Source organism: Pyxicephalus adspersus, chromosome 11, assembly GCF_032062135.1.
Source record: "Pyxicephalus adspersus chromosome 11, UCB_Pads_2.0, whole genome shotgun sequence".
Lineage (NCBI taxonomy): Eukaryota > Metazoa > Chordata > Amphibia > Anura > Pyxicephalidae > Pyxicephalus > Pyxicephalus adspersus.
Genome location: NC_092868.1, coordinates 17,636,275 through 17,661,541, shown reverse-complemented (window position 1 = coordinate 17,661,541; position 25,267 = coordinate 17,636,275). Strand labels below are relative to the sequence as shown.

At 35.9% G+C, this 25,267-nt stretch overlaps 1 protein-coding gene across 3 annotated transcripts in view; it reads right to left on the bottom strand.

Moving 5' to 3' along the window:
* Window positions 1–25,060, bottom strand: part of TNNT1 (troponin T1, slow skeletal type) — a 40,370-nt gene extending 15,310 nt beyond the window's left edge. The window contains exons 1-10 of one of the 3 annotated variants that reach the window (XM_072425672.1): window positions 24,941–25,060; window positions 20,995–21,044; window positions 20,186–20,199; window positions 18,357–18,377; window positions 17,064–17,093; window positions 9,514–9,535; window positions 8,375–8,435; window positions 7,382–7,498; window positions 4,574–4,651; window positions 3,509–3,622 (exon numbers count right to left, since the gene is read on the bottom strand). In XM_072425672.1, the coding sequence (XP_072281773.1) occupies window positions 3,509–3,622; window positions 4,574–4,651; window positions 7,382–7,498; window positions 8,375–8,435; window positions 9,514–9,535; window positions 17,064–17,093; window positions 18,357–18,377; window positions 20,186–20,199; window positions 20,995–21,023 (486 nt within the window). In that variant the 5' untranslated portion in view covers window positions 21,024–21,044; window positions 24,941–25,060. The remainder of the gene's footprint in view (window positions 1–3,508; window positions 3,623–4,573; window positions 4,652–7,381; window positions 7,499–8,374; window positions 8,436–9,513; window positions 9,536–17,063; window positions 17,094–18,356; window positions 18,378–20,185; window positions 20,200–20,994; window positions 21,045–24,940) is intronic. The other 2 variants (XM_072425673.1, XM_072425674.1) reach the window with 2 other exon arrangements.
* Between the last annotated feature and the right edge of the window lie 207 nt (window positions 25,061–25,267).

The following is a 25,267-nucleotide window of genomic DNA, read 5'->3' as shown; positions in this document are numbered from 1 at the left end:
AACATGAGTGATCATGAGTGACTTTCAACAATAAATGTGTACTGTAGTCTTCTTCATGGAAAAATAAGACATCCCCTGAAAATAAGACCCAGGGCATATTTTGGCATTTCAAAAAATATAAGAGGGTGCCTTATAATCAGGGAAACAGGGTATCACTACTGAACTGTTATCTAAAACTTTTTGCCAGTATTCTGGCACGATGGCTGACTCCAATTCTGAGTGATATGATCCACCCGGACCAATGTGGTTTTCTCCCATTTCGCAAGGCTTGGGATAACACCATCCTCATGTTAACCATCATTGATTATGTACACACCCATAAAAATCCCTTTCCTACTCTTCTTCACAGACGCAGAAAACGCGTTTGATCGGGTGGATTGGCCTTATCTCCATTCGCTCCTTAAACATATCGGTCTTCCAGAACGGCTTATGGCTCTGGGCTGACAGCGCAGGTCAGGATCAATGGGAAGTTATCCCAGCCTTTCCCTATTAGCAATGGCAGGAGGCAAGGTTGCCCTCTGTCTCCATTGCTGTTCATTCTTACAATAGAGCCCCTACTCCGCTGAATCCGTTCCAATGCCAACATAAAGGGCATATCAATTAGCAATTTAGAGCATAAAACGGCAGCGTATGCTGATAATTAATTATTTTACATCACTACGCCCACCACCACACTCCCTAACCTTTCACTGGAACTTAGGCGTTTTGCCAAATTGTCCAACTATAAAATCAATTTACAAAAATCAGAAGCTCCTAATATAACTCTCCCAAAAAAGGACAGTGGACATCTCACTTCCCACTCTCATATTTAGGTATTCAGATTCCCTTTGGATTTTAGTAGATCTTAACTTTCTCCCACTTCTCAATAGTATTCTGAAAGACATTCAAAGGTGGTGTCAAATGACATTCACATGGTTTGGGAGGTGTAATATAGTCAAAATGAATGTCATGCTTAAGCTGTTGTACCTGGTTCAAGCCATACCAGTCCGCATCCCGACACGTTTTAGCCAAATTTAGAACTGAAGCTCTCAGATTTGTCTGACACCCGGATACACCCAGAATTAGTGTTAAGACACTTAGACTTCCCAAAATACATGGCGGAATGGCGTTTCCTGACCCAATTCTCTACCAGCAGGCAGTACATTTGTCACGCTTGATAGACTGTTGCCGAACTAAGCAGCTGAAACTATGGGTAGAGTTAGAAGATGCTGTCTCCCCTGTACTAATAGATACGCTGGCATGGACTCCCATCTCCTGTAGCAATAAATGATTAAAACACCCGATTATAGGCGCCGTGTTAGTTGCTATTTCCAGATAATATAAATCCAGCTCTTCTCTCAGAGCCGTTGTCACCGGTGTTAGAACACCCAGATTTTCCCTCCGGCAGGACGGACCTAGTTTTTAAATCTTGGTTTGGCGAGGGAGTATTCTGAGCCACACATTTTATTTCACAGGGATCATGGGCCCAGATGACACAACTCCAAAGGGAAAAGGATCTACCGGTATTGGGCAACTGGCGCATGATTCAATTAGCATATCTTTTTAGATTGCTCCCCCCTGCCACACATTCATACGTCCATTACTCCCATTGGAATCAATTTGTTCCAGTTCAGATCGGTGTAGAGGCACTTTATCTTATACTTATAAACTTTTATTAGAATCACAAACCCCCAATACACCTTCATAGTTTATAGTTAGATGGGAGGCAGATTTAGGTATATCCTTCACGGAGGAACAAAGAGCTGCAATTTTGTATTTTGGGCATAAAACAGAGCCTGATACATTTATACATATTTTATGGGAGTGTCCGGTGCTAGGTAATTTCTGGAAGGATGTTTTTGATATAATATACAAATGTATGGGCACAGATATAACAAGGCCGAGCTGGTTCTACTCCATGTTTCCAACATGTCCAGGAAACGCTATAAATTTTCTCTTTTGCATCACCTGCTTAATGCAGCAAAAGCATGTGTCCCGACATGTTGGAAATAGGATGATCCCTTAATGACTAGTCAATGGCTACGAAGAGTAAAAGACATATACTGTATGGACGCAAGGATGACTACAGGAACAGAGAAGGCTGAGAAGTTTACCCACACTTGGTATTACTGGTTACAATACTGCACTACCTCAGAATGCAGATTGTTAATGCCCCAGTCCCAAATTACATAACTGTACTAATACTTTCTACCCTTCAAACCCAAGATATAACTGAACTTGACCTCTAATGGAAATCTATTGCAGCAATTATCATATAGTTAAAGGGCCTACACACCTCCTCCCTCCACCATTAATAATAATAATAATGATTTCATTACATTATAGCATACTCAAAATGTTGTTTTTTTGGTTAATTTTCAGTTCAAAGGTAAAAATATAATTGCAGACCCCTTATAAGTTACTGTATAAATCATTCATTAACATAAGACTGTTATTATAACTTTGACAACCATGAATTTTGTTCAGTTAGGGGAGGATGTTTTTTTCCTGCACTCTTCTATGTCTGCCAGTGCTACATTTATCTTTAACACAAGAATCCTTTTCTTACAGTTAGAAAATATATCTACTATTTCTCAGCAATAAAGGAGTGTAAATGTATCTTATAGGACTACTTAAAAGTAATAATGTCCAATTAATAATATGAAAAACAACTTAATCAAAGGGAAGCAGGCAGCCTTTGATGCCTGTACACATCTTTCAGTTTTTTTTTTTTACTAAAAATGTTTCAAATGACACTAAAATTATTATTTTATTACAAAGAACTGCATCACTTTTTACAAATGAAATTCTCTTTAGCATTTTGCACTTTGAATGCATCATTAAAAATTATAAAATAGTTGCAATAAAAATACAAAAAAGGCAAAAATCATTTGCAAAATAGATTATAGGGACAAAAGGAGGAAAAATTATTTTAGGTTAGAGTAAACTAAATTTTAAAAAGGGTTAAGCAGAATACATTTTTTGTTTTTTTCCTAATTTCATGGTCCTTCAACTGACATGATCTGAAGATAAAAGCTCATCTCTCTGATGCTCAGATGAATGAAACAGTAGTCAACCGCTTCTGAATGCTGTTTGGAAACACTCTATTAGACAATCCTTTTTTAAGTGATAGCTGAAATAGCTGCTTCAGTAACACACAAAATATTGACTCTAATTTTGAGAACCATAAATTGACATCAACTGCACGAAAGGTGACAGGAAGACAGAAAGACTAAATGCCCTATACACACACTGTAAATTTTGATTAGGTTTTTTTGGAAGTCTGGATGTTTTTTGGGATGTTTGGATTTAGGCAAAGTGTAGGTACCCTGTTTTTATTCAGTAATTTATTAAATATTTCTGCTGGATAATAAAATATCTATATATGGGACATAAATATGTGTAACCGTTGTAAACACCTTCTCTGATATTTTATTTTTACATCATTACATACAGTAGCTTTTCCTTTGGAAAAAGGCATTTTTCCAATTAATTAACATTCCTTTATTTCCTTTTATGAATGTCTTACCTTAATAAGATAGCCTCCAAAATGTGCACCCATATTGGAAAGTACTTTTTTCTTCTTGGCATCATCATCAGCACGTTTTTTTGCTTCTTCTTCTTCTTTTCTCATTTTTTCTTCCTAGGTAAAAATAAAATAAAATATAATGTATAGTCCTACCCTTCACAATAAATGCAATATTGTGTAGTGTACTCCTGACCCGTGAACTGTTTGCATTGAGTTTTATGTTTTATTTCTGACCACTACATTTTAAACAACATGATATAAGTTATGTTGTGCTGACTAATGTATTCTGTAAGCTAAGCTGTATATTACATACATCTGAGAAAAGGATTTATAGTCTCAGCAGTTGCTGACTGATAAGTAGATGCCAAGAGCTTTATTAAATACTTTTTTAAAGGTCTAAAGAATGCTAATTGCCTGAATATAAAGCTGGTTTCAGTAAGTTTAGTCACACACCTGAAACAAGCATGACGGTAACTGTGTGGCAATTAGCTAAATACCTGAGCTGCATACTCATTTGAGTCAGTAATTCTGAAGGTATGTTATGGTCACAGAGTTCAGGGAAATCAGGAAGATGAGCGAAGGGAGCAGGGCTGTCAATTGAAGGATGGTCATAATTCTCAAAGACAAACTGTTAAGTGCTTACATTTCCCCACATATAGCATCCAAATCCATATTGAAGGAAGTTGTGGTGGCTGACAGACTTGCCGGCAGTTTCTGTTCTCCACCTGTGCCCAGGAAATGCGGTGCTTACTCAAGCCACAGCCATGTTGTGTACTACCTTGCTACTCCCTCAATGATACACCCCCACCAGTGACAGAGATTTCTCTTTCCCCCAATGAGAGGCCCCCTCAGTTTTTGGCCCCTACCAACAGATTATATACTGTATAATAAGTTTATCATAGACTTTCCACTAGCTGACACCTGACTCAAGTGTCCATAGAGATAAATTATGAATTTAAAAAGTTTTTTAGTTCATTATTTTTTCAAATAATACTCTCAAACATTGATTTAGCTTTGTCATACTGTATTACTTATTTGTGTATATTGAAGTTAATTTATGCTTACCGCCATTCTGGCTTGTCTCTCCCGCTCTTTTTCAGTTCTGAAACGTTGCTGCTCAGCACGTTCAGCTCTTCGCCGTTCCTAAATTACATAATAAACCAGGTTGGAAAAATACTTATAGCAGTGAAGTTAATGTTAAAAAAACTGTTGGAAACAGAAAACATTTGGAAGGCAAAAAAAAAAAAAAAATCACAATGAAAAGTCATTTTGCTGAACCATGAGATGATCGGATAACATGTATCAACATGCTACAATGCTTTTTCCTACAAATATTGTTAGCTGTTTATAGTTTTTGCAGTTATAAACACTTAGACTATGCTCACACTGGTCATGAGGTTTCAGTGCGTTTTCTGCATCCTCATGCCAGGGAATTCTGTGGAGACTCTGCATGCAGTTCACGGCCGCAAGCTGGTAAATCCCAGATATTTACCAGCGTTTTACCACTTTCTAATGCCAGTGAACTTCTGTCTCAGGCAAGACGCTACAATTAGCTTCTCCTCACAGTAGCCCCATGGAAAATGAATGGGGGAAGAAGAGTAGAAAGTGTAATCTTTTGCTATAGGGTTGTAAATTGTCTAATAATAATTAGGGTGTAGGAATTTTCCTATTCTTTTAAAATATTCATAGGAAACGATATGTTTTCAAGCAGTAGGATTTAGAATCTGAAATGCCTAAAGCATAGCACTGTTATATACATTTTAATGTAATAAAATACAAGTGTTAAATACCCACATAATAAAACATACAAGTATAGATAAACAACATGGATCCCATGTATGCATGGTAGTGTTTAAAATTCATATATTAAAATGTAAATCAAAAAGCAGCGCCATTTCTGAAGATCAACTATGGGATTGTGTAACATCACTGACATTATTAAAGCATACCTAAATTCAGAATTTTCACTTTACATAAAAGGGTAGAGAACTTAGGTAAAAATTTAGGTGCAACACCCATTTTTTTTTTTAAAAAGGTGCAGTACCGTCCCCTAGGCGATCGAGAGTGAATGGGAGCACAAAGCTTCCTGGAATACCTAGGTCAGGCATCCCGGGAGGCTCTTGGGTGCTCCTTCTGCGCATGCCAAAGCATCTTGGGTATGCGCAAAAGAAGCCTTTTTGTGGGGAAAAATTTTTTTGCAGATCCCACACATGTGCAGTGAGATTGGCAAATTTTTTTTCACCCTAAGTCAGCCGATTCTGCGCCTGGGTCAGGTGACATGGGATGAAGAACCCAGAAGAAGAGACGAAGATGGTGCGTCCGGAGCACCGGCTCAGGGATGGATGCCCAGACGACGCGTGACCAGATGCATTACACCCCCAGATGGATCGGAGTGCCCTGCGGGACTGAAGGTAAGTGTATTTTTTTTTTGGGCGGTTTTTAGTTTAGTTACTTTTTAAATATATAATGTCATAATCCTGCAAACACAAAAATATCTTCCTCATTAGTTCAAAAGGGTTTGTGTCTAACCTGGCTGCCCTTCTGTAAATCTCTTCAGGATGATCAGAATAAGATTCCTTTATTTACACTTTAACAAACTCTCAGTCTCAGTAGGCCTGTTGAAAACAGCCTGAGGTTACTAACCTATGTAGGAAGAGGGATTTAATCCCCATAGCCCACATTATGTTGAGCATGGCTGTATCCATCTTACATACATCTACTAATTGGTATAACATTCCAAACCTCAATTAACTACTTTCCTTTATTTGAAGTCTCCTTTATTTCTGCAGGAAGGAAGGGTCAGTTTCCCAGTTTGGCCAGACCAGACAGTAATAGAATAGAAATACATGGTTGCTAAGTTGTGCAAAATGTAATAAAAATAACTTTAACAACTAAAAATTAAATATAGTAAGTGCTGGCAAGGAAACAATTGTATTGCATGTTAAACAATGAGCCATATAAGTAACATTCATCTTTCAGTACTAGAAGTAAAAAAAGTTTAAAGTTTGTCACAATTCGGAACGCCAATTTTTAAATAACACATAATTTATAAAGACACAACCACAGGTCTTTGCCTCAGGTCTTCTCAATTGTAATTGACTAGCATCTGGTTTTAGTTTATTTATTTAAGATAAAATTAATTTAGTTAAGGGAATGCAATATAAAATAAAAGCTTAAAACTATTCGTTCCTCAAAATAAGGTTCTGGATAAAAAAGAATTGCAGGAGTATTTTGTCACATTTGTCTAATCACTCTTTTTTCCTTTGAAACTGTTTAACACCCTGGGCTTTTTAGAAAAACAATGTCAATTTGTTGTTTTTAGACAGTCAAATCTAGAAGATTGGCTTGCACATGCTGCATTTATTTCAATGTCATTTCTTTAAAATGTGAAAGCCCTGCAATAATTCCATTTACCATGAACAAAAATGCTTCTAGGGTGGGTGGATAAACAGGTTACTATCTGCTGACTGACAAGCTGGAGGCTAGTTAATTAGCAGTGTCAGTTTTGTCACGTTTTTACCTTGTGTCCTTATGTACTGCTGTAATTCAAAACGGTAAAGCATCTTTAGGGGTGACACAACATTGTCAATCCATTTGAAAGTGGATAACCAATGGCTCTGCTAGCAGAATCAACAGGTATTTAAACAAACTATTCCTTTATAAAGTCTAAAAACATAAGAACTATTCCAAGTATGTAATATCTCAAAGAGGAGAGGGTGAATCTAGTAGTGGTTTAGCGAGCCCATGTATTAAATTGTCATCCCATACCACAGTGGTGGTGCATAAGGTATTTGTTTGTGCAATACTATGATGTGAGCACTTTAATAAATGTGGTAGAGTATTTTTAAATAATACATTACGAAATATACATACTATTCTGTCTTTTAACCCAATTATTTCCTCCTCCTCCTTCTTACGCTGTTCAAAATGGACGTCAATCAGTGTCTGAAGTTCTAAGAGATCTTTTTCCATGCGCTTCCTATGAATATCCTGTTGAAAAAAGAATGTAACATTAACCTTTCTACATACAACACTACACTACATACAGACAATGACAGTCAAATTGTCAAATCTTAATATCTGTCAAATTTATTGGCTATTACAATTGTATTTTAAACACTGAAAAGTAGAGGTATAATATTTGTGCATTTAAAAAAATAGTCAAATTATAGAAAAACCCATTGCTGGGCTTACTTAGCTTATTGCAGGAAAACCTGCAAAGCAGCATATAATGTACTTTATGCTTCCTATAGACTGCTTTTGCTTTATGCAAAAAGTCAGAGCCAACCCAAAGCTCTCAATTGTTATACATGTTCTTGGTCAGTGATGAAGCTGAAGCCAGGGGGCATGGCAATCAAGAAAATTGGAATGAAGAAGTTTAGAAATTAGATTTTGTTTTTTTTATTTAGGTAATCGATAGAAGCAAACGTAGTTTATATTTATTTAATCTGACTGCAATTAACTAAAATGAATAGGGTTTTGCTGCACCCAAAATCTATGTTGGGTTTCAAAGAGCAATTTCAATGTGTTTACATCACCACATCGAAAACCTTTTTGTTACTAGTCAAGGGAACAGAAATCTGTTTTGCTGTGGATATTGTAAACTTATTTATCAAAAATAAAACTAGCATCACTTCAGGTCATGAAGTGTTCACTCAAGCCTTGAAATTCTGATTTGCAACTTGCATCTGAATTTGCAACTTGCATCTGAAAATATGGATGAAATAAACATTTCTCTTGTCCATTGTAATCACCATTCACAAACCTAAGTATGTACCCTATGTAATACTTGTAGGTACATACATTAGACTTTTTAGATGCCATTTTACATCTAAAAACTTAAAGCAAATATAAAGCAACACTTACATCAAAATCAACTCGTTCTCCCTCAGGAATTTTTGGAGGGGCAAGTTGTGGCATCATTGGTCTGTAATAAAAAGTTGTTATATATTAGGGAATAATTTAATAATATATTGTTTATGATCTTGAAATAGACTAATTAGTTGACAGAAAGCAATTGTTTATTGAAACAGAAAGAATGTTCTGCTGAAAAGCAGATTCCAAATGATGCTCATATTATTTTTGTTAGATAGCAATGTCTCTTCTTTTCACCATTTTTATAGTTTAACTACTGAGGCTTTATGTTTATGGCTCATAGGCCAGAAGTGGCACTCATTGGGTGAAAATGCTGTTGCAGGGGCTTAGCCATTAAGTAAAGGAAATTCAGGCCCCGATAACAATGTGAAGCTAAATCAGAGAAATACACAGAAGAAACATTACTGCCACATATAGGTAACTGCAGTTGTCTTGGTGTGTTTGCTGTTAGATAGGACTTTTACTTTTAAAAGTTAAAAATTGGTCTCTAATGGTCTCTAGTCATCTGAAAATGGTCTCTAGTCATCTGAAATCCAGTTGACTTGAGACCGGGTTGATTTACTAAATAGGTTTAGACTGTTCATTTAGGAAGGTAAATTCACCTTGCATGGAAATTTTCACTAAGTGTAGTAAATAGATTGGATGGTTGAAACTTCCACATTTACTAGACTAAGTAAAAATTCAATTAGAAGGTGATAATTCACTTTGCTAAATAAACAGCCTTATATATTCCTTTAGCAAACAACTCTCTACACATTAAATTTTAATTAATATGCCTGACTGTAGGGGACTTCACTGCAGAAAATCTATTTCCTTCAGTGGCATGCATATTATGCAAACCCTTTGTTAACATGCCAACCCTTTATTAGTGTGACACCCGGCAAGATGTTTGATTTATTATCTTAATTTTCTCACCCATGGCTCTATGTAAATTTTTAATTGCCATCTGGGTACCATTTCCTGATTTATTTTTTTTTTTGACAGCCATATTACATTTAAAGGTAAAAAGAGGATGTTTGAAAGCTGTAATGGTTGAAGTATTCATATGACCTAATATAATGTTTTACTGAGAACTGTACAAAAAATCTGACCTGTCAGTTAAACATAATGACAAAGCAAAATATTCTCACCTAGGCCTGGGGCGTTCCTCCTCTGTGTAAGAAAGAGATAAAGTTATTTCAGGATTGAATGATGATATGTGACATTTTAGTATGGTATACATAACAAAAATCTAAGCAAAGTGAGCCAAGTTTTAGTGCATAGAAGGATTAAACATGCCAAATTTTACAGCTTAATGATAATTTTATTATTCCATACCAAAGTGATGTCAATAGTTATTTCATCAATCAAAATCCTGTCAAATGATTAAAGCAGACTAATAGTCTGGGTGTGCATTGACAGCAGAGTGTGTCACATATTTTACATTTCTGTTAATTTATAGGCTTGGATAGTTTTAGACAAAAATCGTGCCCTGTGCAAATATGAAGTGGGTAACCCTAAATGTACAGCATTCCAGCTTCCTGCAACTTTGCCATTCTGTTATTTGTGGCCCTAGAGAATCCCTAGGTAGTTGTTTAATTTGCCCCATTCTAAAATAGTACATTTTTAGTACTATTCTAAAATAGTACAATTTGTCTTGTCATTTTACAAACGATAAAACTGTGCTCTATCCTATAAATCAAGTTAATAATAATAAGTTAGGTGCACAAAATATGCATTTTGCAAATGTACAAGAGGGAGTACTGAAAACAAACATAAAATACTAAAATTTAGCTGAACCCTCCATTCTGCAGCATATTATTGTTATTAATATTTAAGATAAATCTGTCCCTAAACATAAAGTTCTTACACAATTCTGGCAAATAACATTCAAGCTGAAAATTGTTACACAGAATAAAAATGACATACATATTATTACTGACAACTTAAGTCAAATAAATAATTTGAAACAACCCTTTATTTGCTTTTTTAAAATGATGTTTTGTAAATAAATTTTGCAAATAAAAATCTCATCAGAAAAAGCAGGTTTATATTTCGGTCACTCGAGTAGATGGCGCTTGTCTTCATGTGTGTGGCAAATGCTTGCTATTGGAGACAGTGAAGTTAATAAACAGTAAATTGTTACGCACTTTACATAATGACACAGTTCCCTCTACTGGTGGCCAACAACCACTCACAAAAAATCATCTAAGAACCAGCAAAATATTTGAACATGTAAAAAGGGCAAAAAATATATAGATAAACAGACTGAGCCCATGTGATTTTACATTTTTACTACATTTTTTACATTTTTAATGGTATTTATATTGATTACTGTTGTGAATGTGATGGCCACATTGTGTCCCCTAAGTGGACACTTGAAGCAAAGTAGGCACCCAGAGCTGCATTGTGGAAGCATATCCATCCCCATAAGAATGTAGAAGAGAAAACATGCTAAACATAACTGAATAATAAAGTACTGTATTTCATATTTTTAAACTTTAATAAATAACTCTGATTCTTTTATGCATAGCAAACTTTTGAAGCAACACTTTCTAATCGTTTTCTCATACCAATTAAGAAATATCATAATACCTAAACCTTTTAATAGAACACTGTCATTAGGTAATTACATGAATTCTAAGAACTTGTATGCTTTATACTCCAAACATGCCTTAAGCTGTCAATCACAAGAGAAAAAAAAAAAAACTGTGAAGTAATTTACTGAAAATAAATAAATTACTAGGTAAAAAGATTTAAAACTGGCATCAAGTAAACTATATTGAGCTACAGTTACTAAAACAGTTAGTTTCTCCTGTTTACATCCAAAAAAAATCACACGTAAGTGATTTTTGAAGTACTAGACATGCAGTAAAAACAAAATGTATAAAAAAAATAGTAGCAACAGTCACAAATAGACATTTTGAGATTTTTTTTAAATAATACCATTTTTCCCCTATGCTAGTGTAAGCTACAAATTTGTTCCAAAGAATGCAAAATACCAAATAATTTGTGATTGCAAATATGCTGATACCACACACATAACACATTTAAAATTCCACAATCTAGAAGTTGGTGGTTCAAGGCTACAGGAAGCAAAGTAAATGTCCCTTCTATTTTGTTTGTTCATTTGGGGGCATAATGGCTATTTATGTTGCATTTAAAGTTTTTTTTTGTTTAAAGTGGTTTCAGGAGGTTTTTAAAAAAAAAAAACAAAAAAAAAACAACAAACTTTAGTTTCTTTTCTCTTAATAATGAACTGACAGGATAAAGGAAGTGGTAACAGTGTCAAATTTACTAATTTTAGCTCTGTTGATGGTTCCAGAGTTTTAGGACATCTTTTGAGCTTGGTACAGGTACTTGGCTAGGAGAAGACTGCTTTATGCAACAATCTCATCCTAATCAGTTTTTAGGCATGTCAATATGGACTAATATCCCTAAAGAATTTTTCCACCACTTTGGTTGTTCTTTGCCATGAACAATTAAAGTAGTTTTGAGGCAAAAGGCTGTACAACCTATTATCAGCAAGCTGTACCTAATAAAATGGCCAGTGTGTGTATTTTATACTGTATCCATATCAAGTAAAACAAAGTTTTCACCCTTATCCTGACTTCTCTAATTTGTGAGTCAAGGACTTGTAAAAATAATGCAGCAATAAAATCTGAAGTCAGTAAAATCTGAATTCCTACTTTCCATACTTGTTCCAGGTCAGGTACCAATTAAGTAGTGGGTAGTGAAGTCAGGATAACAACGTCCTGATGCTTACATTTTTAAAATTGTTCATTTTGTTGTTATTCTTTAAACAAAAGTTAAATTTTTTTTAGTATACTGGAAATTTGATGTGATCAGCAAAAGCAGAGCAAAAACTAATAAATACAAAAAAAGGTAAATAAGTAATAGTGCAGAACAGAAAAGTTAAATGTTGATGTTAATATATCAAAGAACATGCATTATTATCTAGATAATATTAAAAACAAAGACATCACATTTGTGGTTTCACTATGGAAGTAAAATATAAGCTGCAATAGTGCCGACCCACAGTGTGGGTACAGTCCCCTTGGTTTTCCAAAACCTCCCTGGGTCGCTTTACATTCCCAGGTTATCAGAGCGACTACAAATGATGCGGCAGAGGTAGCTAGGCAATTGATCTGCAGCCAGCTGAGTAGCCGTCCACCATCAAAACTGGCATAAGGGCAGCCAGAGATCAAAATAACATACCTCTTCATTAGAGTATCCAGCTACTGTGGGGAGCATCTTCCTAATTGCCAGAATACTCCAGTTCCAGTGGGGTGGTCTGTCCTCCTAAGCTGTCCTAAACTTCACTTAAATGGGAACTAAACTGAAAAGAAAAAAAAAATCACACTAACCTTTAATTCTGCTGGAGAATTCCTCGATCAGGCCCTAAACAGTCCTGAAATTCTCCTTCCTCCCGGCGGTCTTCTTCTTCTTTCTTCTGGCTACATCAGCTGATCTCGCACTTTGCGGACGTGACATCGGGTGACGTAGCTTGGTGTAAAGGAAAAAAAGAGTGATGATCTCAATGCAAATGTGTGAGATCATCATTTTTTTCTCTACAATGTAGGAAAATGCCCCTTCTGACCATGCCTGAAATAAGGCATGTGCAGAAGGAGCAGCCAGGAGCCACTTAGGATGCATGACATATGAATCCAGGAGGCTCTGCGCTCCCATTCTTAATGTCTTAATCTCCGCTGCATCAAGACAGAAGGAGAGGGGCCTTACCTTTTTTTCTTTAAAAAAAAGGTATTGCAGTAAAAAAAAAAAAAAAAAACTTTTTATTCTCTATATAAAAGGGTTGTTTAGGTCCGCTTTAAAGGAACATTGGTTACAAGAAAAATTGCAAATAACTGTGGCTGTGAAGTATTTCTCTGAACTGATAATTTTTAGTTACACTGTCTGTTGATATAATCCAAATTAGTGGCTGTTCTATGTGGCCACATGGTATTCTGATTATACAAGAGTGACATTGCTATGTGCCATTGCTTCTTGCTTTACATCCATTTAATAAAAAAAAGTACAGCTACTCTCTGGTTATTTATTAAATTATCTAGTCTCCTATACTAATGTATATACTTATATATGTATACTAATGTATATTCTTGTAAATTTTTACTATAATCACACAGTTCCATCTAAAACCCAGTTATACGATTTAATAATTTTATTCTGGAGATTACAAGTAGAGGTTTACTATGCATACTTAGTAGGAAAAAGGGGCCATGTAAGTGTTGCAAAGTAAAGTATAATGAAAATTACAGAATTACAATGGCTTAGTACTGGTCAAAGAGATTTTTGAGAATATTGGAATATATCTGAGAACTATAACTCCCACACACACTTTTCCCAGGCAAAGGGACTAATGATCTGCATTGACACAGTAAAGGAACTTATAGTGAAAGAAATATAAAAGCTCTATAATTCCTCTAGTACCGTTTCATAAAAGTAGTAAGTTTAAAGAGCACACCAAATACTTCAAATAACTTCTTTAATAACTTCAAACTTTCTTCATATAATACTGCTGATTCTGCAGCAGAAAGTCTATGTACAAACATGTGTTGAATGAGGTATCACAAAATGATGGTTGAAGTTGGTTAGTTTGTTGGTAATGATAATGGTGGAACTGTAAGCAAACACACGAGAGGTTCAGCAGACAGTCCCAATCACTATTAAACTACAGGAATCTATATAACTGTATTAAATACCTTTTTTGGCCTTTTGTCTACTTCTATGAAACTCTCTGGCTGGAACTCTGGCTGTTCTCTTCTCTTCTCTTCTCTCTCTCTCTCTGTGTTAGCACGCTGAATACAGCCTGGTTTGCTAGGGAATTTCCCCATTGACACAGTGTAAGGCTGGTTGTGATTGGTTGAGGCCTCGGCATAGTGTAAGACTCACTGTTGATTGGCTTACCTCTTCTAGCTAGATAATGACTCCTAAAGGTATATTTTCCTTTTCTGCCTATGTTAACAAAATGCATATATAACTGTTATAAACATTCACAACCATAAAATACAGTGATAACTCTGCGTCTAGCTTAAGCATATGAGCATATGAGCTGTATAGTGGGGTTATTGGCAGGTTTAGGTGTATACAGAATACCTACGACAGGTTTTAGCTGGCCAGCTACACGTAGTTACAGCTCCACACGTCAGGCTCAAGGACTGGCCCACCTTCTGTTCTACATATTTTTCAGGGCTGGTACTGCCTTTTTCACAAAGAAATGACGGCTTGGGACTCTCCACCTCGGCCTCGGACAAGCCATCAGTTGCCTGAAAGGTGCAGAGTCCACCACTTGGAAAGGGAGGGACTGCAGCACCAGCAACTTGGACAGGAGTACATTCAGCTTCTGTGCCGTTGGATGAGTGCACGCATACTGTTGTCTCTTGGCAATCGCTTCGGTGATCGATTGCTGACGGAAGGACTGACGAGGAGTAGGAGGAGCAGGACCATCTGGACCAGCAGAAGATGGAAATGACATACAGCTCCTTTCGGCTGAAGTGGTGGAGCCTTGACTGCCTGAAAGACAGTGCGTGCCACTGGGTGATGCAGCGGTTGCTGTGGCAGGCTGGACCACCACATCGGAGCCACAGTTCTCCCAGGTCACTTCATGGTGACGCTGCATATGTTGACCCTTCACCTTCTGCCCACATATTCTACATATGGCCATGTTAACCTCCTCCAGCGGCTTAACAAAAAACTGCCACACCACCGAGTAGGTGATTTTTTCCCCCAACACTCCGTACTGACTGACTCTCTACCGCCGCTGCCTCCGTGAACCCCTGCACCACTACTTCCCGGGCAGATAGGCTGCTGCAAAGCAGGTGGTCTACCCCGGGCACGTTTGGCTCCCGACCTTCCACTGCTACCACCCTGCTGACTACCAGCCATGCTACCACCTTGCTGTCTTTGCTGCTGCCTCACGGGCAAGCTGCCACCCTCTTTTCCTGATGATGATGAAGCCCCTTTTTCACCCGGCTCCCAAGTGTGATCGCCTTCATCATCATCGAGTGGTGTATGCACGTCACTGATGTCCTCCTCAACGGTCTCTGGGTCAGGAGCCTGATGTCACGTGGGATGAAGTGGATGACCGAGTTAACCAATCAAGAATCGCTGGGATGCTGGTCAAGACACAACTGCTAGATGACACCGGAAGCTCAGGCCTCTTGCTGCGACTCCTGCTGACACGCCCCCTTACTCTGCTGCGACCTCTGCCTGCGCCAGAAACATTTAGGCCTCTGCCACTCCTCTGTGCATGGCCTGCCACTTCTCTGTCTGACATACTTTTACTTGAACTAAATAAATTAAAAGCAAATTAAAACACACCTAAAAGCGACGAATATATTTTTGTACAGAAATAGGCCACTAAAGGCTTTTACCACAAATAACTGCAACAGTGAACTGCGTATATATTTTTCTGGATATATAAAATTCCTGGAATGACAGAGCTGTATAATGGCTATTTGGATCCCCAAATAATCTTTCCCTGCACTTGTAAATCGCTTTTCTAGCACTGTCCCTAGCGCCTTCTGATGTCTCTCCCTGCACTAAGATGCTGTGAAATGACTCCTCCCTATCCTCTCCCTGCACTTATAAATCATTTTTTGAGTTTTTTTTTCACAATGAAGTTTTTGCTATCACTCTCCCTAGCGCCTGCACACATCCCTCCCTGCACTCAGAACGCTGTAAAATGTCTTAATCCAAGATAGCTGAGGCTATTTATAGGGCTGTGACATCACAGGGCTGGCTGCTGATTGGCTGCATGCATGGCATTATGGGTCATCGTGCCTTCCCAGAGTTCCTTGCCCCATGTCTTCCCACATGTAGCCGCAATTTTAGGAAAAATTGCAATTCGTTACCACAAATTGCGAGGAAATTCGGATTCTTGGGAATCTAATTTTTCCTGAATTTGGGATCGAATTCCACTTCATCAGCTTTGATTCGCTCATCTCTAGTTTTCATTAGCCTTGCATTTTTAATTCCAATGTTTTACATAAGTGCTGAGAAAAAAACTATACTACAGTTCTTTGACAGATTGGGTACTGATAAGTTGATATGAAGCAAAATAAGGAACTGTTGGAATTTGTCATAATAGGAAATTGTTATAATTGATTTTTGAACTACATTTTGCTAAACTCCTCTTAGTAGACGAAAAATGTAGCGAATGGACAAGTAGTATGTAAGCTGGTCCCAGGTCATTGTCATTCTAATCAACATCACACAATTTTTGCCATTCACTGTGTCATGACTTTATAGATGGGATTTCAGTTGTGATGATTACATTTTTTTCACACTGTGTGTTTGAAGTTTGAAGAGTATATTGGAAAGAATTGTTTTAGAATGTGCAAAGTAGGTCATGCTCATAAGTGAATGCCTTAGCATCCTTTAAATATTTTATTACTTCTTTGCTAAATCTTTCCTAGAAAGGGCCATATATAGCCACCTTTAACCTTTTTAAGCTGCTAAGAGGGTTTGAATAATTTGACACTTTAAAAAAGCAGTATGAAATGTTCATAAGAACCTACATTACCTTAATCAAAACTCTATTATATAATATATGATAAGTTGCTATTACTGGACTTTGCACATTGTACCTCCTTATTAAAAAAAAGCATAATGAGATCATGTAATTTAATATTAAATATTCATAAAATATTACATAGCAAAACATAAAAGCAAATATTAATACCTGTGACCTCTGGCTCATTTTCTTCAGATACTTCACAACACAAAAAAGAAAAGACAGACACCACAAAAAGCATGAATAGCAAACAAAGATCAGAGAAACAGTAGCTAAAGCATTATGGTAAAAGTTTTTGCAGATAGCTTAGAAGTCAAAGCATACATAGTCTAATATTTCACATGCCACTATTGCTACTTGAACAACACTAGTGGTATGCTGTGACCTAATTAGAAATCAGATTTCCTTTTTATATTTTTTATATATGCTGAAATTTGATTTCCAATTGCCCATTTTAAGGTAAAGGACATTGTTACAGCTTTCCATTGGATTAAGCCATTAAAGTGTTAGCCCGCCCAAATAGTCAGTTATATTTTATATAAATTCCAGTCAGACAGTAAAATTAACATCTGTACTAAAATTTAGTTAAGAAAAATGGATAACCTGTAGTTAGGATAAAATAAATCTGACTACAGCGGATTGCCTGGGATCTCAAAACTTAGGGAACTCTAATACTAATGTTTTGGTTGCAAATTCTACCTGTCAATTTCTACTTCCAGTATATTCCTAATGGTTAGTGAGTCTCTTTAATATAGTGATGAAAAAGGTGAAAGCAAAAGGGCAGTGCTGCCATCAATATAAAATTAATACTATCATGTTACTTTAAAGCATTTCAGTATCAAAGAGTCCAGGGTGTATAAGCACCTACTTACAGTGCAAAGAGACCTTTTAGAGTTGAACGCAGAGGACCTCAGCTTAAGTCACAGCTGAGTTCATCTTATCTCCAGACATCATCAGTGTATGTTGGGGCATATTTTTCCCCCATTGGCAATGGTACTAGGGCATTCTTTTACCCATTGACACTGGAGTATTGTTTCTTGCATTGGCACTTCTTCTTTCACTGATTGTCAGTGCATTTTTACCCCCATTAACTACTAACACAGGTTTTGCATGTATATATAGTAGAGCACTGGTTTTGTATTAATGTATGCAATCGTTTTCACATTGTTCAGCAGGCCTTCTGGTGTTAATATGGTGCTGATTGTGTCTTCACGGGCATGTTTTTGCTTGTCTCAGTATACTGCTGATTGTATCCTTATGGAAACAATTCTGCATATGTCAGTATGGTACTGATTATGTCTCTGTAGACATTTTATGATTGTTTCAGTGTTACATTTTGTACTGCATTTTCGAAAATATGTCCTTTTTTTGTGTTATGTGTACTTTTTGGGGTTGATTTACTAAATAAAAATATTGACTGTCATTTAGAAAAAAATGCCTGTGTTTGATGTATTTTCTCACCGTCTTCTTCCTGCTCCTCTTCTTTTGTGATTGCAAAAGAGAAAAAAATAAAAATAAATTTTTGTTCATTTGTTGGTTTTATAAATGTTAGGTATGGATGAACAGTAACACTGGAAATGTATATTGTAAACAATCCTGTTAGTAATTACTATAGAAAAGAAGAAAAGCTGGAAAAAAACATTGGATACATTTATATGAGACTGCTAAATTAAAGGAGGAGTTTCATAGTTCTCAGCCTGTAAAGTAAATTTTATGTTAGTGGAATTGGTATGTACTTGCTTGTATCTACTATGTACTCTGTCAATTAGAAAAATAAAATAGCATAGGTTTGAATTCGATATACCCATATTGCAGGAGCAATATCACATTTAAGTCTGTGTGATGTTAGTAGACAGACACAGGCAAGGCGATGGAGATTTATAGCGACCGGGATAAAGAAAACATGGGAGGCTGCCACTATCGGTAAGGTGTAAATAGGCACCTGCAAGGGTCAAGGGAGGGGGGCTAGGAATTTTTAAAAGAAACTATGTCCTTTAGTGATGCTGTTTTAAACCTGTTTTAGAGACTTTATTGCTGAGTGTTACTCCGCAAAATAATAGTTACCTGGCTGTCTGACATCTACATGCTTCAGTGCTGATTTACAAAACTGACCCTTTTTGAAACCCATGTACAGAATGCATGTTCCAGGGTCTATGACTCAAAGCAGTGAATCTGGCTTTCACTGAAACATTCCCTGGTGGAGACCCTGTGTTTCAATAGCAGTAATTGACTGGTAAATTTCAGAGAATGATTCACTGTTTCATAATTAGACCCCAAAAAGTATTGACACAGTAAAGCATACATACATATTTACCATGTTTTCACCACAAATAACTGCAACAGTGAAGTGCCTATATATTTTTCTTTTTGTACTGAAATAGGCCACTAAATGCTTTCAACACAAATAACTTGAATTAGTGAACTGTGTATATATTTTTCTTTTTGTACTGAAATAGGCCAATAAACACTTTCACCACAAATAACTGTCACAGTGAAGTGCGTATATATTTTTCTTTTTGTACTGAAATAGGCCACTAAACGCTTTCACCACAAATAACTGCAACAGTGAACTGCGTATATATTTTTCTGGATATATAAATTGCTGAAATGACAGAGCTGTATAATGGCTATTTGGATCCCCAAATATTCTTTCCCTGCACTTGAAAATCACTTTTCTAGCACTGTCCCTAGTGCCTTCTGACATCTCTCTCTACACTAGGATGCTGTGAAATGATTCCTCCCTATCCTTTCCCTGCACTTATAAATCGTTTTTTTAGTTTTTTTCTCACAATGAGGCCACCAATGACATCCCCTATAGTTTAACCATAGCAGGGTCACTTATAGCGGCCTATTTATAAATGTTTTAACTAGGATTTACCCAAACATTTACCAAAACTTTACACATTTGAATTCACTCAAAAAATGTGTGTATTAGATTTTACTCATAATGCATACATTTTTCTAACCAATGCAAAAAAAATGGGATAATCTTGGGTTAAAACATTAATAAATCCCTTGGATTCCATAGTGCTTAAAGGGATATATACCCAGGTATACAATTTCCTCGCAATTATTGGAAATTGGAATTGGAAAATACATCTATTGAAAACATTATTCATTCTCCAAACACACTAACATTTAACTTCTCCTCAAAAAGTTGTAAAGAAGAGTGACATGGGGTTGTTTTAAAATAGTCAAAATATAAAGTTATCTGTGTTGACATAAAAAAAATATTCTGTACAGTGAGAATAATAGCATCAGCAGTTAAATGTGCAGAAAGGCAAACTTACCCTCCTGTTGTTCCCTATAGGATAAAAAAATAAGTAGATAAGAACAAATAAAAATAAAAATAAAAACATAGCTAAAAAATAATTAAAAAACTGTTATTATAAATTGTTATTATAAACTGTTATTATAAATATTTATACAACTATTATTATAAACAGCAGGTATAAATTATTTAAAGAATATATGAAAGTGTAAGTCACATAAATTTGTATTTGCCCATCATCTGTCTCAGTCAACCCCTTTTTCCTGATCTTCTTGAAATCTGCACTCTCAGATATACCAAATTCCAGTCACCCCTGTAACTTCCCAAAGGCACTTCTGCTGCTCCACTGCCCTAACACTAACAGGAACACTGCATAGGGAAGCTGAAAGTGCAAATCAATTGCTAATTTTTTGCTCAGCCAACCAATTTGAGCAGTTTTCTCATGGTAATTCATCAATAAAAGACTTCAAAACACTACACAGATGTTTACAATATTCATGTAAGTAGGTAGTGTATATGCCTTCACTTTTTACTAATTTGAGTTTACATTGCAGTCAAAAGACTACATTTTAAAATGCTGTGGATTGAATGAAGGCTTGTTAAAATTTTGTCAACAATATTCTACAGTGTAATTTACTGCTTTTAACAGTTTGAATGGCATATCCCATTAAATATATATATTTTTATAGATACATTTATACTTTCAAACTAAAATGGTAACAAAGTTCCTTGTGATTCATCCCATAGTCCAGTTTGTTCCTTTACTTTTCTGTAGAAATACTGACAATTGTAAAACAATGCTTATGTGATAATAAAAAAGTGACTTACTCATAATCCACTTCTTCTGTGTCAGACATGCTGTCAAATGCTGAGCTCACCTGAAGATAAATACTAGTGGTGAGAAACTCAAGATTTTTTTAAGGAATTGTGTTCAGACTCCACAATGCAACAACTCTCAAACTTTTATAGAACTAAGTTAGAACATCAATGAAGACAAACAGATAATTCTGTTGATCCCATGGCATTTGCAACTCAGATGAGATACTAGAATATAGGTAAGCTGTCTATTATTCCAATAAAACATATTTCCAACTCTTATGACATGTTTTTTTAAGCAGTACTACAATGTTAAATCACATTTAGTCACTAACTAAAAAAGGAAAATACTGGAACAAATATTTTCAATATATTTTTAAGGTTCCTGCTTGCTGAAGCCATACATTTTTCAGACAACACACGCGTTCAAGGGTGGTCTGTCACCCCACCTGCTTCATAGAATTTAATTGAACTTGCAAGCATTTTTTAAAGCAGTTTCAGGTGTTCTTGAGGACCAGAAAAAAAGAAAAAAGGAAAAACTGCAATGGTTTGGTAGGCTTTGCAGCCACAAGCACATGCCTACCTGTGCTTGAAAAAATGTACTGCCTGCTACTTATCCCGGTTTCATGCACATATGTAGTGCTGTCTATACAAAAAGCAGTAGGCAGGACTAGATTTGGCTAGGTGCTGACTGACAAATTACAGGATTGTAATTCAGCAGTGACAATGCTGATAGCCGAAAAGAATGGATTTCCCAATTGCAGACAAAGACAGCCAAAATAACCTGTTAGATTTTTCCATCTTTACTCTATTCTAAATCTAAAACAAAAAAATGGTTTTGGCCACATGTTAGGGATAGAGAAGGATAGGTGCCCGTTCTCCCCAATCTGTGGAAATTAGGTACTTCAAATAGCTTTGGCTGCTTTGAAAGGGATTTTTCATCAACAGGATAATACGGCATTTATTTCTTGACTATTCATTATATAGGTTTACTTTAGACTATAATACCACTCATATTTTGAAAGTTTTAAAGTAGAAATAAAATTACACAATCATTTGTGTGTCATTGTCAGTAAAGCAATCCAAAAATCCTAAATTACTATGCAGCCAACCACAATGAGAGATGACAGCTGCATTAAATGTCAGGTTTATTTTAAAGATGTGATACTATTGTGATCTACTCCTTTGTAATTTCACATCTCTTTATATATACCACATTCCATTCTCTTGGGGGTACACCTAACTATGAAATTAGGATTCATATCATCAAATTGTTGAACAAAGCTGAGTGATCATATTACCAAATCCTTTGTTCAAGAAGACCATATATTTTTAGAACACAGGTTATGATATCTGATCTGCTTTCTTCCCTAACTGGACATGTGTGTCTGTGATTGCTCCTTTGTCTACAAGCCTTTGTGTGGCTCTGGCTGTTACCACTGCATTGTAATGACTTTTCTATATTACCAGTTTGCTTTAGAAACTCACAGTGCCCCTGTTTGCTATATGATTTAAACCTTATCACTCCCCTGCAGAACCCCTTACCCTCCTCCCAATGTCCTTCTTCTCCTTTTTTTACCTATTTATACTTCAGATGTATCTTTTCTAATCAATGAACCTGTTGTACTTGAAGGTTTGAATTATATGATTATATCATATACTATATGTTACTGTATAGTTTTTTACTGTTGTTATGGTATTATTGGTAAATTGACCCCTGAGCCATATTCAGATATAATGCTGCTCTTAATGCTAAACATTCTAGCATACTGTATAGGATAAAAATGTATTGAGGATTAAATATGTACACAAATAGAGAATTATTTTCAGCATGTGAAGCAAAATAAAGAAAGTTTTGCAAGTCTTTAAGAAAAAACTTAAAAAAAAATGTCCTGTATTTAACACATTTGAACATACGATAATGCAAAATATGGGTTGCTTGCTTATATATATATATATGCTTATTTATATATATAAATCACTTTTTATTCCTTTCCTCTTGTGTTACGTACAAATCTACATTAATTTATCGGATTCAAAAGAGACCTGACCCAGCTTTTTTCCCTATACATAAGCAAGTGAAAATCTGGCATGTGTTCAGCAGCCCCCCAATGTTGTTCATCAATCTGTCCTGGTAGATTGGTGAATGAACGATCAGGAACAACCACAGTTCACTTCTATGAAGTCCTTCCCTGTCCCCTCTCTTCTTCTTGTCCTTCCCTGTCCCCTCTCCATGAAACACTGGAAATTATCACAAAAGTTAGCCTTAGCCTAAGGCTATGTACACACAAAGAATAATTGTCACTGGAAACCATTTTTTTTATGATTTTGTTTCCAGTGACAGATGAATGAAAGACAAATGAACAAACAAACATTGTTCTATAGAGAGGGAAGGTTAGAATGAGCAAACAGAACCCCACTATGTTCTTCTTCACTGAAATGCACAGCAGCCATTCCCGATCAGTCATTCATTGATGGAACAATAAATGATGTCAGGGGACTACTGTACAAATGTCAGGTTTTATTTGACGTGTGTACACAGCCTTGGCCTCCTAACACTAAAACAAAACTGTAAAACTCCTGGTAAAATTATTATTAGCTTATCTATAGGGAAATTGAAGGAATGGAAGGCCCTTTCATATTGCTGCTGTGTGTAGCAAACACATTGGCATTCAGCCAAAAGTCGTCTGTTTCTGGAACCCCCCAGCAATTTGCATTACAGTAAGTCTGAAATCGCTTTTAAATTTGTATTTATCCAAATGTTTAAAATCTCTGAACACATGCTAGATTTCTGTCACTGGAAGTTATGTTTTGTGATGTTTTCCAATGATATGGGAATGAACTGGCTCTGTTACTTTTATTTAGGGTATCAACAATACCTTATGATAGTTGCATTGTTGAATAAGTATAGAAAATTGTCACAACTATGGATATCCAAAGCAAATTGGAGCATATTATATGTACAATGTGTGGGTACTGCCATGTGTAGACAGGCACCCCTGGTAATCTTATATTTTATCTTAAATCCTATCACTGTCACTTTTGCTGGACTGCGTAGTATATGGTATATGTAAATGTAGAGACAAATACATGAATTTGTACGTGAAATAAAATTAACTGCCCCCCAAGTCTGTATTTAGTGCTCTAATGGGACATCAGTAAAAGCTAAAATCAGAAAGAAATTAGAACTCCTGTTTTGTTTACTTCTACTTGATTGTTGCCTACAGGTTACCTGTAGTGTCTGAAATGGGAAGCACTGTGTTATCTCTGAATTCTTCTCAGCTTTATCAGAAGAAAAACATCAAATGAGAATATGTATTTCAATATTACGGCTTGGAACAACAGCAATGACCACCTAATATATTATTTTGTGCACCTAATGCTAGGCATATAATATGCAATAGTTACTTTATGTTATTTTCAGTCAATATAACAGTCAAATTACTAATAGGTGCTTTGTGATTGACTGCAAATATTGGAGGTTCCATACATTTCATATATTCATAGTCAGTCTGTATTACCTTGTTAAGCAATCAACTCAAAAGGAAGGAAAGGAACATTTTTCACTGGCATTGATTTTGAAAATTTCTGATCAAAAATGAAATTTCTGATCAATCTTTGGGATTTAATGTTTTTTTGACAAAAAAGGTAAAAATTATTGCATAGTGTAGGGCTAGCATAACATTGATTAACCATGTTTTGTGTTTCTATCCATACTCACTGTGTAACTGCTTTAACTATAAATATTTTATAACAAACATTGGCCATACATTGTGTAATGCTTTGCCAATACTCAGAATTCATTGCTACATGTCACATTACCTGTAGGTATTCATAATTTGAGCCTATAAATATGACATATATAAAAAAAAATACAGTATGTTTTCTGTATTATTATCCGAATGAAATGATTTTGCTAATGTTGAGAAATATTAAAGGTATAAAGTTCATTACTTACCTCCTGGACTTATTCAGGGTGGCAATGGAATGAACTGACAGTGAAGGCACACTAATAGCAGTTTTGTAGTGGGGCTGTCCAAAGCAAGAGTAAGAATTTAGTTGGAGAAACCAGACACCACTGTCCTCTACACTGAGATTGTATTGGATAAACTAAATATCTAGTAATAATATGGCAAGAGAAAAAGGCTACGTGTGCTATACTATTTATGTCATCAGAGTCCAATGTTATGATTATGTCTACTGAAATGTAATCTCCAAGGGTAATTCCACCTAACACTCCAAGTAAAAGACTGTATGGGATAGCAGTGAAATACATTTTCTGTGT